The sequence below is a fragment of the Peromyscus maniculatus genome, chromosome 13 (genome assembly GCF_049852395.1).
Source record: "Peromyscus maniculatus bairdii isolate BWxNUB_F1_BW_parent chromosome 13, HU_Pman_BW_mat_3.1, whole genome shotgun sequence".
NCBI classification, from domain to species: domain Eukaryota; kingdom Metazoa; phylum Chordata; class Mammalia; order Rodentia; family Cricetidae; genus Peromyscus; species Peromyscus maniculatus.
Window position 1 is genome coordinate 47,719,869 of NC_134864.1, and position 13,893 is coordinate 47,733,761.

The 13,893-nt window shown below is 36.2% G+C and overlaps 1 protein-coding gene across 6 annotated transcripts in view; it reads left to right on the forward strand.

The window, feature by feature from the left end:
- The window catches only part of Kansl1l (KAT8 regulatory NSL complex subunit 1 like), a 90,915-nt gene that overhangs the window by 59,621 nt on the left and 17,401 nt on the right, over positions 1–13,893 (forward strand). For all 6 annotated transcript variants that reach the window (XM_076550196.1, XM_076550194.1, XM_076550195.1 and 3 more), the window contains exons 7-8: positions 11,232–11,394; positions 13,527–13,634. In XM_076550196.1, coding sequence (XP_076406311.1) covers positions 11,232–11,394; positions 13,527–13,634 — 271 coding nt within the window. The remainder of the gene's footprint in view (positions 1–11,231; positions 11,395–13,526; positions 13,635–13,893) is intronic.

Here is a 13,893-nt window from a genome sequence, read left to right on the forward strand (position 1 = left end):
GATACAAGTTCTGGGAGGTGGAAAAAGCAAAAGTGCATTGCCTCCTAGGACCTTGTAAGGTTGCCCTATTAAAGCTGGGATGCCATAATTACAAGAAATGAATGTGGAAATTTTCAACCCCTTCATCTATAGCACCTTGTTAGGGCAGCCCCAAGTGTATAAGCTGCTATATCAAACTTGCTTTGCAGTTGGCTAAGAGGTAAAGAATGAAAAAACTGTAAGGTGCATAATAGAAAAAAGTCTAGATTCTTCTGAATTCAGAAAGTGCTTCTTGACTAGAGTTGGGACCATGTGTGCACTTCCCCTCAGTGCTAGGACTCCTGGCATGAACGCATGCAGATCTCGTGCATGCTGCCATGGTCTGTGAATTCATGTATGTGTTAGTCCTGCTGTGTCTGGAAGACTGCTTCCTTCCAGTCATCCATCACTTCTGGTCCTTACAACCTTTCTACCTCCTCTTCTGCATAGTTCCCTGATCCTCGAGGGGAGGGCTTTGATGAAGATACCCCATTTGGAACTGAGTGCCCCAAAGTCTCATTCTCTGCACATTGTCCAGTTGTGGGTCTTGAATTAATTCCATCTACGGCAAGAAGCTTCTCTGCTGAGGGTTGATCCTCTGCTGACACTGATTTTACTTAGGATGTTTTCCTTAGAATAGTCAAACTTCTTACATTGTGATCCAGGCTTTCCAAAATGCAAATATTGAATTTATTGACTAATAAGAATGAATGTGGGATTTAATTTTGGAGGGCTTATAAAAGGCCAAGAATACTAAAAGACATGATTCATAGGGGTCATCATTTGAAACTACCACAGTCCCTTCTCTGGGTCCCAATGATTCACATTTCTAAACCACTTTACCTTTCTTTCAAATCTACTAGTATCATGCCATTTATGGTGTTAGACTCAAGTATAAGGTCGCAGATGCCATCAAGTAACATGTCCAGGTACCTGCATTGAGACTTTAGGTATGGCTTCTCAAGTATGGATCCTTGTGTGCTGTTTTCAAGCATAGATCCTCGGTAGTAAAAAGTATAATTTTGTGAATAAAATTATTAGTTTGCTCTACAAATACCCAACAGAGTTAGGCAGAAAAGAAACTGCAGTCCGGGAAAATGTGTGGCACATACTAGTTTTGAAGTACAAGTAGACACATAGCAGGTTTCTTGATTAAAGTCTGTACTCATGGAATTGGCTCTTTATTTTTTAAAGTTGCAAAGTCCTTCATCTGCCTCCAAAGTCCTGGGAATATGAGTGAGCTCTACTATGTGCTACTTCTCCGAAGTCCCAATAAAGGCTCTTTATACTTGAGGTCCTGGCACTAAGGACACAGTTTTAACTTTGGTTCTCTGGAGTTAATCTTCAGACTAATGTCATTCCTATTTCAAGAAACCATTCGGTACTCTGAACATTCTGCCTAAAACCCTAGAAACAGTCAGGAGTTTCAGTGCTTTTACCCATGACTCAATGGGTTAAAACATTTGCAGTGTACATGAACCCACAGTAGAGAGAACCAGCCCATGTATATGGTGGTCTGTGCATGCATGTATGTGCACACATGCATGCACCCACACTCATATGCTAATAATACACTTTAAAAATTTTAGGAGTAACCTCTTGGTCAGATCTTTGGATTTATTATGTACTATGTACCGTACATATTTTATTGATAGCACTTGTAGTAACTGTTCTCCTACAGCAATATGACAAAAGACATAGAAGTCTAAGGATTGCACCAGGTCCTACGCACATATATTATAGCTTTCAGGATAGTATTGGGGGGCGGGGGACTCCTGGGTGTGTGAATGAGGAGGTCTCTGATTCTTGTTCCTTCTCTTGGGCTCTTTTCCTTCTGTTGGTTTGCCTTGTCCAACTTGATGTGATGGTTTTTGCTTTATCTTATTGTATTTTAGTTTGTTATCTCTTAGAAGCCTGTTCTTTTCTAATGAGAGACTGAAAGGGAGTGGATCCAGATGGGAGGAGTGGTGAGGTGGAATTGGGAGGATGTGGGGGGGAGAGACTATAACCAGGATATATTGTATGAGAAAAGAATGTATTTTCAATAAAAGAGGAAAAAAGAAAAAACTCTGCAACCTAAACAAATTAGAATGATTATTTGCATTTTAGCTACTCTTTTTATAATACTCATCTCTGAGAAAAATCAACAATTGCTAAATTTATTAAGAGATTAGTTACTATGTATGAGATGGTTCAGCTATGAAGACCACTTACTGCTGTTGCAGAGAACCAGTGTTTAGTTTCTAGCACCCACACGGTACATCACAACTGCCTTTAACAGTAAGAATCTAACTCCAGATCCAAGGATCCAATGCCCTCTCTTGGCTTCTGTGGGTTCCTGCATGAATGTACATACAGACAAGAGGTATTTACTCAGACATCATTAAGATAGTACCTGACATATGATAATTTTATCTTAACTTCTCTTGTGTTTATTCTATGTTTATTTCATACATAATATCCATAAACTGTTTGGAGAAACTAAGACCCACGATAGAATTAAGGAATGCATGTATTCTTAGGAATATCAGTATAAAATTGGAAGTGTTCTTGCTATTTGAACAGTCCTTTCACCAGCCTGAGTATCCCATCTGAGCTGGATCTTCCGTAAGTTTCTTTGGGTTGTTTCTTCCTGTCAGCTGGGAGATCAGGTCAGCAGTTGTTAACTGAAGTGTCTGCAGTATAGACTTATCTTTAGAGTCAGAAAAATTCATTGGCAAGCATGGATGACATGTAAAAATGTTCTCCGTAAAAATACTGTAAGTCTTACTATGTAAGTGTGGTTAATAACATTCCTTAAGGTAATATTCCACTTGTAATTAGTAAATAAAAAGATTATCTGACCATAATATACTTTAGATCCTTCGTGATATTCTTTCCTGCCAGTTGCCACTCAACCTTCTGTCCTACACAGTTGGCATTTCAGCCTCAGGTAACAGGGAGCCACCCTACCCAACTCCTGGCAAAGGGAGTTCTCTGTAATACTGGGAAAAGTGAAATGCTCACTATAGCTTACAACAGAATGACAAATATTGCATCTTCTCTCTCATACATGAATCTAGCTTTAAATTTTCATACATGTGTATGTATGTGGGAGTATATGTAGGTAGAATCCAGGACACTAAAAAGAAGTCTAAGAAAAGTGGGGGGGGGGGAAGGCTTTAAGAAAGCAGGGTGGGAAGGTAATAGAATTACTTGATGTGAAAGTGTAAGCCATAATACTGAGAAGGGTATAAAGGAGTTAAGAGAATTGCAGTGGTGGAGGGGAAACGAAGTACATTTGGGAATACCGTAAGAGAACCTGTCTGCATGCTAATTAAAAATAAATAGGTGGTGGCTGATTAGTCATACAGATCGTTTACATAATATTCTAATAACTAATTCTGTTTAAATTAAGATGTTAGGATTATTTTAAGATTTTATTTAATAAACTTAAATGTTGAAACAAATCAAGAAATTTATTGGAGCAGGCAGATGTGAGGTTATTTCATGTGTCATTGATGAAAGCAGAGACAGCTGGCTGAGAAGGTGGCTAGGAGGTAGGGAAAGGTCAGACAATCCCCATTCATATGAGGGATTAGGACAGTGATGATCACTCCTTGTATATTAATATTTACATACTCACAACATAAATTATAAATTATTACATTGTAATATAAGGAATGTTAACTGGTCAGGATTTTATATAAGTCAAACTTTATTCGCAGGAGCCTCGTTTGTCTCCTGTCAAACTACCTCTCGTGGTATTTTAAAAGGCATTTTTGGCATATTTTAAATTAAAATTTAATTACTTTCATTTCCTCCTCTCCTTCCTCCAAAAGCCCTCCCCCACTCTCAAATTAATAGCCTCAGTTTCCTTGATTATTATAGTTAGACATACATTTAAGATTCATAGTTTTAGCATGTAATCCACAAGCCACGTCATAAAGACAAAAAACAAACAAAAAAACAAAACAACAAAAAACAGTTTTAGCAGGCCTAACATTTAAAAATGGATGTGAAGTTCAAAATTCCATAATAAGTCTTTATGACAATTAGCAAAAGTAATGTTTCTAAGGTATTCATTTTAATGTTACCATTTCTTTTTAAAATGTGAAATGAATAGGTTTATAAACTTTGTTCATGTGCTTAAAGAACCCTTTATATTTAAATAAAAATAAAAATGCTTGTTAAAAACAGGAAAAAGATAACATCTAAAATAAACATAGGTATGTCCATCCTTTTGTAACTTTCCTTGGTTAAAAAAAATAGAAAAAGTTCGAAGTAGTTTGATTTTACATAAATTTAAATTCTTGCTGGAGGAACAAGGCACACCTACAGACAAGTGAAATTTCATGTCAGTTGTCTCAGATAATCTCTTATATTTTGAGGGCAGAGAGAATAATCTGTAGGTAACAGATAATGACTCTTGATAGAGGAAACGGGTAAGTTCCAGGTATGAGGTATCTGATTAAATGAAGAAAAGGAGGGGACTTAAGTATCATTTAAGTAATAGTTCACTACTGGGAAAGCAGCTCTTCGTCATCTGTGTGTCACATCTACTTTCCCTGGAAAGAATATCTTCTTTAGAGAATGAGAAGTAATCTTGGTAAAGATTGTTGCAACAGTTCTATAGTCCAAGGAATTTATGAGTTGGAAAATTTACTTTACTACATGCATAACATTACTTCTGTGAGAAAATACGCCTTATATAATTATGGGTCAATCTGGATGGTACTAAACTTTCTAAGAACTCTGAGTGATTTCCTAGAGAGAGTGCACATTTTGGTCATTTCACGTATGTTTTGGAAAACACACTGGACTGTAATCCCAGTTGCACGTTTTGTCAGCACTGGAGATGGAACCCAAGGCTTGCCTCCTGCCAAGCAAACACTCTGCACTGAGCTCCACCTCGAGCCCTGCTCTATTTCTTACTGTGGTCCTGTTGTGCCACACTGTGGGAAGCTAGCCTCACTCAGTTGGCTGCTTCAGTTCCATTCACCTTGTGACTTCTGTTCCACAAGTTAAAATGACTTCCTTTTATGTCACCTAAGAACAATCTCCCGAAGGAAGATTGACAAGGAAGAAGATACAAACCACAAATACCATTTCCACTGTATTCTGTAGGACAAAGCATCCCAGATTTAAGAAGCTGGAGAAACAAACCTTTCCAAGAAGATTTTTAGACTTATTTTTATTTAACTGGGTAGGTGGGAGTACGCGAGTGCAGATGCCTGTAAGATACTTAAGACCTGCAGTTACACATGCTTCTAAGTCATCTCACATGGGTGCTGGAACCAAAATCACGTCTTCTGGAAGAGCAGAAAGTACTAAGCCATCTCTCTAACCTCATAGAAATAGAAATCTTTTTATAAAGAATTGTAGCAAAAAGGTACAGTGGTAAGAATGGGAGGAATTTGAGCCCATTTTAGTCCATTTCCATTAAGCAACTTTCCAAATGAGGTCTGCTTTGGAACACACAGGTAACCCCAAAGAGCAAAATAGTATGGCTACCTTATAGGGTCATGTTGAGACTAAGTAACATTAAGTTATACACACACACACACACACACACACACACACACACACACACACACACACACAGCTCAATGTCTGCCATGTAAGTCTTCATCAAGTATGAATGAGGATGATAGGATTCAATGAATTAGAGTAATCAGTTGGGGAATCAGTAATGAGCCTTGTTTGGGGGGAAGTCAAATGTCAGAAGTACTATTTTTGAACAATTACTATGGTGCCTTTGAAAAGGCCAGTTTGCCATAAGGAGAGACCTGCAAAACAAGTAACTATTAGAATATATTAGATGTAATGTAATAAAGACTGAATTGGAAGGAAAAAGACTTGATACAAAGAGACATTTTGTACAATGAATGACTAGTCTTAACTGATTTGATATGATAAAGGAAAGTTTTAGAAGGGAAGAGATGAAAAAAAGTTACTCTCAATTTTGATACCAATGAATTCATTTTGTAAAATGTTTCAGACATGTGCTGATAATAGTATACTAACATCAAGAATTAGGATATGGTAGAACATGAACCAAATCTGATTCTCTTCTTCATGCATCTGACTTACAACTGAATAAACTCTACTGTGTTGTGAAGGAAAAAATGTTATATCTTCTTCCGAACACAGTCTATGGTATTTGCAACCTTGTGTGGTCCTTGGCTTGTTTTCCCTATACTCTTTCTTTGTGTTATGTATTAGTTCTTTCAAGCCAGTGAAGAATGGCATTCTCTATCATATTTGCCAAATAAAATGCTACATTTTCTTCTCATACTTCTTTGTTGATTTATTTTTACTATTATTATTTGCCCAGAATAATTGTTTTGGAGAAATCTGCAGGACTAACACATTTCCATTCTCCCTTTCATAATAGAAGAGCACCAGTCTGATTAATACGAATGAGCCTTACAAAGTGCAAACTTCCAGTAGGTTAAAGCTGGTATAGTTAACAACTTCCTTAAGTACATATAAAACGTCATTCAGGAAGGACATCTATTGGGAAAACAGGCTTTCATGTCTATCACTGGAATATTTAGCTTTTATAATAATGTACTTGATATGTCCTTCATCTCTTCCTTTTCCTGTCTTTTAATAAGAAACATTACCTACTGTGTGCCACACCTTCATGGAGCTTACATTCAATTTTGAAAAAGACGAAATGTAAATGTTAATGAATATTGTGCTTGGAAAAAATAGAATGAAAATGAGAAATGAGGAGATAGAAGATTCTGGAGAAAGGAAAGAAAGAGGCCAAGAGACTAAAGCTGAGCTTGGTAGAGATAGGATAACTTCCAGAACAGACTGTTGTAACAACCATAAAACAAAATTGGGTCTTTAGAAATTAAAAATAGAGTGGTTGGAATTAGTCTGCCTTTGTAAGGACTGGAATATAAGGCTAAGGGAATTTCCTAGAACACAAACATATATTTCTGATACCTGAGAAAAAAAGCACACATTTAGTTTGAACAAGTCCATCAACTAAAATAAGGGAATAACCCATACCTAAACAGATTCTCACGAGATTATAAATTATATAAATATGAATATAAATAATCATAAAGCTTCTAAAGAGAAAGCAAAGTTTTCAAAACAACATCTGGCCTACAATGGATGAGATGGGCAACTGCCATTGAAACTAATTGCTCTAGGTGCTAGATGACAGTGGCGGTTCTGAAGGAACAATTACTCTGAGTTTAGGAGAGACCCGAAATTATGATGATTATGACATGAATTCTATAGGAAGTATAATCATATCAACAAATCATTAGAACCAGAATCATTTACCATATAAGAACCTTTTAAATAACTATTTTTAAAAAGCAAAGTATAGCCTCAAAAGGAGATTATAAATTTTCTAAGATCATATAACTCTTTCATAGAAACATGAAAAGTTTTTATGTAGTATGTAAAATATCTTCCTAAATAGCAGGCATTTTATCTTCTGAATTGAAGATAAGCTCAGTAAAACTTAGCAAGTCATTTTTGAAATTCAATAGCTTATTGATATGTATAACGACAAAGACTTAGGACTAGCTTAGTGTACGTTTTAGACAGGGAAGAGAATGAATGGGTGCTGGGACTTACAGTAATATGGACTTGGCAGTGGCTCCAGTACAGACAAACAGAACTAGAATGAGAAGAGGACAATTGCACATACACAGATTCAAGTATTTTAACCTTAGTAGTGTCTTCTATAATAAAGAATCAAAAAAAAAAATTGGATCAACTACAATGAAATGCTTTTAAGGGGCATGAAAGGAAACAGGGACTAGTGAGGAATGAGATCATATAAAGCACTTTACATTGTGTGACTATCATAATTTATCTGCTGTTGGTCATTTGGGTTGCTGCTGACTTGGCACTATATTAATAAAAGCTGCAAACATATTAGTGTGCATTTTTTTGTGTCATCATTTTTTGGACAGTATTTTATATTGCCATCAGAAATGTAACTACTTGAGAGTCCTACTGATCCTATGGGTGCCTAACTAAGATGGTCAGTGCTTTAATGTTGGCCAGTCTAATGGGAGTGCCACATTAGCACGGCTCAGATTGCACTTGAGGCTTAATTCCTTTCCTTTTTCTAGCATCTTTTGTATTTTCTGATGTCTCATGATTGTTTTCTTTGATCCTAGATTTACAAGTAATTTCCAAACATCACAGTATTATTATCTCAGATTTGTCTTGTGATTAAAAACACCTTCTGTATGAGTGTTTGGCCTGCATGTGTGTGTGCACCACATGCATTCAGTGACTGCAGAAGTCAGAAGAGGGTTTCTGATGCCCAAACCTGCAGTTATATATGATTGTAAACCACCAGAAGTCAGTGTTAGGAAATAAACAAAGCCAGGTTTTCTGAAAGAGCAGCAAGTGCTCCTAACCTTAGAGCCACACCTCTAGCCCTCCACTCAGACCTTTTAAATGTACAGAATTTGTTTTCTGGTCCAACACAAGACTGTTATACATGTGAATGTCCCGTCCACACTTGAAAGGAGTTGAAATTTGTTGATTTTGGATGAACTTTTAATTAGCGCTAATTATGTTCACTTAATGAATAGTACTGACCAAGTCATTGATAGCCTCACAGATACTTCCCTTCTTTTCAAATCTCCCAAGGATAAGTATAAAAATGTCTATTGTCTGTTTATCTTTTAATTCCTTTAGGGTGTTGTCTCTCATACTTTGAAGCTGACTGTTTCTGCACAAGTATTTCCTTCTTTTGGGTGGGTGGATGAGAATATCCGTCTTGTTCCCTCTTACTGTTTATTTTTGAAGTATATAATGTGAGTTCACAGATGGAGGGGAATTTGCTGTAGGGTGAATTGAATCTTTAATCTTACTTGTACTTGATGTATATTAAATATATACATCTAAATAATGGGATGCTGGACTTTTGTGTTGTTGTTTGGTGAGTCAAAACTTTGGAAGAAGGAATTAATGTATTTTGTAAGTGATCAATCAAGACATTTCCTAGAGAGCCATTGTGGAATTCTATAGAATGTGTTTCCACAAACTTACAAATTTTACCTTCCATTGATTCTTTAGAGCTAGGACTTTTCGAAAGTAGTTAGTTCATGGGTAGAATCCTCAAGAATGAAACTAGTGACCTTATAAGTCAATTCCAGAGAGCGATGTGACAATTTAGGTAAAATACAACCATGAAGAATGTAGGCCATCAACAGACATAGAATCTGTCACTTAAGACTTTCTTGCCTCTAGAATCTGTTATTTACAAGCCAAAAAGTCTACAATACTTAATTATAGATGCTCAAGGAGACTAAGGTCAAACATTATGAAGAACCTGCTTTAAAAACAAAACAAAACAAATGAGACAGAGAATATATTAACAGCATCCTGATAAATTATCTTGAAATGAGAGCACTGATGGTCTAGGCTCTAGAGATAGGCTAACTACTCAGCAAAACAATGGATACCAGAAGAATGAAAATTTCCTTAAGTATTGAAAGAAAAAGTAAACAGAATTTTATTAAAAATATCATTAAAATTATAATGTATGAATGTTTCATATAAAAACAGTTTGTTAGACAAAATTGTCTAAAATGTTACATGGCAAGAAAAAGAGTAAATGGGATTAAAGTATTTTGATATCCTAGAGTTTTATGAGAAAAGTAAAAGAATGTATTGAAAGTCAGTAGGAATCTAAGACTCCATAGGAAACCACAAGAAAGCGAATGAGGGGTTCAGTCAGCTAGGTGCTTGCTGTACCAGCATAAAGACTCAAGTTCAGATCCCTGGCATCCGCATAGACAGCCAGGAGTGCTGGCACATGCCTGGAGGAGAGAAGAGGAGCTGGATCTTCCTGGCCCGCATCAGGTTAAATGAGACACTGTCTCAAAAATGAACAAGTAAAGTGGAGAGAGACAGGGGAAGACAACTTGACATTAATCTCTGGCCTCTTCACACAGTGGATGCACCTGCCCACACAAGTGCACATAGACATAAGCATGTACATCCTTGTATATCACAAACAAATAGCAGAAATAAAGAAGTAAAAGAACATGTTAACGAGGAAAATGTATAGTAAAGTACTTGATTAATCCTAAAAAAAGTAAGGCAGGGATCCGTGAAATATAAAACAAGCAAATATGAAGCCAACAAAACCAATTGCTAAGTCTTTGAAAAAGTAAATCTGATGAACCCCTATGAATACTCTTCAAAACAATCCAAGGTTGACTTGACCTTTATACATATGTTAATGAAATTCACCATGGAAAAAACATGGTGATTTCAAAAGGCCCAGAAAACAATTTGCTATTAATAATTATTTTGGCAAACCGAGAATATATCCTTGTAAACAGTACATGGGTGCTGGGTATAATCAGGTTCTCATCCTTGCGTGGCAAGGACTTTCTTTACCTATTGAGCTATCTCTCTAGCCCCACACACATGACTTGAAATTTTGTAAATTTATGTCATTCCTGCTATAATCAGTTGCAAAACAAGAATATCTCCTTTGTCCAGTTTTCTATTTATTAATGAAACTGAACTTATTGTTTCATTCAAATAAAGATTTCAGAATTAACTAAAAAATTCAAACTAGTATTACATATGGACAATATATTTGGACTCCTATCTCCTACTGAAGACAAAGGAAAAGTATTAAATACACTGGGGGAATAAGAAAGTTGGGTAGAGTTGTGGGGATATACTTAATACATAACGGTTAATTCCATTTTAAAATACCTTCAATAGGGCTGGGGAGATGGCTCAGCAGTTAAGAGCACTTGTTCTTGAAGAGGACCTGAGTTCAATTCCCTGCAGAGACATGGCAGCACACAACCCCAGTTTGGGGTATCCCTCATCCTCTTCTGGCCTTCATAGGCACCAGACAGACACTCACAAATGCAAGCAAAACACTCATACATAATAAAACATCTTTTTAAAAAATTAAACCTTTTATAATGGAAACAATAAAAAATTAACTGAAAACATCTGACAAAAATGTGTGCAATAATATATGCAGGTGCCTAAGGAGGCTTAAAAAGGATGTCAGATACTACTATTTATTTGGAAAACCCAGAAGGGGCTGGCCATAGCTCTCCAGATGCATGGCCAATGCATTCATTTCTCTCGCTCTACATCCGGGTGACTTACTTTAGCCAGGACTTTGTTCTGGTGTCACACATACATACCGTGTAACAGTCCGCGATCAAGTCTTAAAAGGTGAAACCTTTCATTTTTTCTTGTAGACATTACCTTCAAAAGAAGCATTTTTAAATTCAACACAGACGCCTTACATGGGATCACCTTTAAGTTGGGACAACTGGGAACAGAGTTCCAAGTCCCAGCTGTTAAGAGAGCATGTCTCAAAGCTAGATTCCTCTTTTCATCCTGTGCTGTCACTGCCATCAGGTAAGCTACCTCATGAAACTTGGAATATTTCCTATAATAAAAATATAACCTTTAAGTACAGGCAATCTCTTAAAAATGTTTGGAGTTTTATTTTTGGAGGTGGGGGGATTGTTGAGATGGGGCCTCGCCATGTAGCCCTGGAATTATTTATGTATACTAAGCACACCGGATATTTTTAATTCTCATAACCCCCTAAGAGTACATTCTGTTGTCCTTTTCATCTCACACATGAGCACATTAAACTTGGAGAGGTTATTCACCCACAGTCATTTAGTTAATGAACAATGGAGCCAGGAGTTGACACCAGACTGACATTCCTATTACTCTTTGTTAACTGATTTGCTTCTCTCTTGATGTAGCTTTAAAGGTTAAAAGCCTCATTCTAAATCATAACTCTGAGACTAGATCAATATATACTTCTCCAGACTCGAAGACATCTAGTCTAATGAGATTAGCTTCTTTACCTACAAGCTACCGCTTCTTACATTTGACAGAAATCTCAATACCTACTCTATACTAAATAGGTGCTAGAAGTATAAAAAAATCCCTCATGGTACGTGCATTCTAGTTTTAATACCATACACATATAAATATAAGGAATAAACAAATAAAATACTTTGCTAAAAACCTATAAGGTACTTTAGGGAGGTACATAGGAACAAGGGCCATCTCTAGTTAAGTCATGTTTCCAGCCCTCACCATGGTGGAACAGATGGATTTCTTGTTAGAGCAGTGTGAGGGAAACAAAGTTATATTTAGGCAACATGAAAACAAAATTTTGAAGTTTAAAAAGCATTTTAAAGCATAGTACTTAATTTGTTTCCATTTTATTTTTTTCATGTTTTTGCAGCAAATTCCATATTGACATTTGAGACTTTTTTTAAGTATAATTTTTTCTATTTACACATGGACTTGCCATTAAATATATCCTTTGAGCCAGCCAAGGTGACACACCCCTCTTATGACACACTTCCTCAGAACTAAGGAAACAGATATAAGGAAATTTCTGTTTGAGGCTAGCCTGATCCACAGAACCTCTTTAGACTATCCTGATATACATGTTCATGACTAATTTTGCCTATTGCTGGCAAAACGTTCAATAGGTCAAAAAAAGTCTCTATAGAAATGTTTCTCAGGAAAAGTTCAGGTGTCTGTTACCTATGCTTTTAAAAATGACTGTTTTTACATCTATAAAACTTGTATTCATTTGTGTGTGTGTGTGTGTGTGTGTGTATAGGTCAGAGGTCAATTCTCTGGAGTAGGTTCTGTCCTTCCACCATGTGGTCATGCTTGGTGAGGGCACCTTATCTGCTAAGCTATCTCATTGGCCCAGGTTTCAAATTTATGACTGAAAAAGATCCTTAATAAATATGAACTTTGGCCTAGTAGGTTGGCCCAATAACCAGGTAAAAGGCACTTACCGCAGGCTGAGAACCTGTTTAGTCCCAAGGACCCATATGGCAGAAGGAAAACCCCAACTTCCATGAGTTGTCTTTGACTTCCACATGCCTACGTGTGGCACTTGTACAAACCTATCACCCTTGAACACAATAAATTAATGTAATTAAATATAAAGAACATCTTGCTTGTAACTTGGCTCATTTTTGAGCATAAAATATGTCAATATTTTCATTTGCATTAACCTATCTGAAGGAAGACAGCTTCTCAATGAATTTTAGTCTTTATACAAGTAGCTTCACTTATACTCATGTCAAAAAATGTGAAATTTGGTGTTCTCATGTATTCTACTCTTAGCAGTGTTTCCCTGTGTAACCACCATATAAACATATCATTTTCATTATTTTTAAATGCTTTTATAAAGATCTTTTAGGTGCATTTGTGTCTATTCATCTAAGTTACATTTTATAATGACTTCTTTTTACATACTAAAGGAAGATCTTAAGAGTTATTCATATGCTTCTTGTTTATTAAATATACCAAATTAGTAACTTTCTAAACATGGTCACCAACCTTCTTGGAAAAGTATTCTGATGCTTCTATCTCTCGAAGTTCTTACTGTGTAAACTTATTTTTCTCAGCTTATGTGCTAATTATTAAAAGGAAACAAAATTAGTATTAGGCTATGGAAAGTGGTGTTCCCTGAAAATTAATGTTTTCCTTTGTTTTTCCAGAGATTCCCCTTCATCTTCATTTTGAGACCTTATTTAGGAAGACTGACTTGAAAGGAGAGCTTGCTGAAAATCCATTTATAGGTGACTGTATCATAGCGCCACCATCTGGTATGTCACATTTACAAATCCTGTGCATTTGTACGTTTTTACATTGCCCACGTTTATTTTTTTGCTTCATAAGTAAATAAAATTTAACAAAATAATAAATGCAAATTCTTAATTTTTAATACTTTTTCCATAAGTCACACACACACACACACACAGAAACACGTGGTGTGGATTGCTTATTGTTTGAGTCCCTTGGTCCTAGGACATGAGACAGGGAGGGAGAAGATGGAAGGTGAAAGAGCATGAGTGAGGGACATAG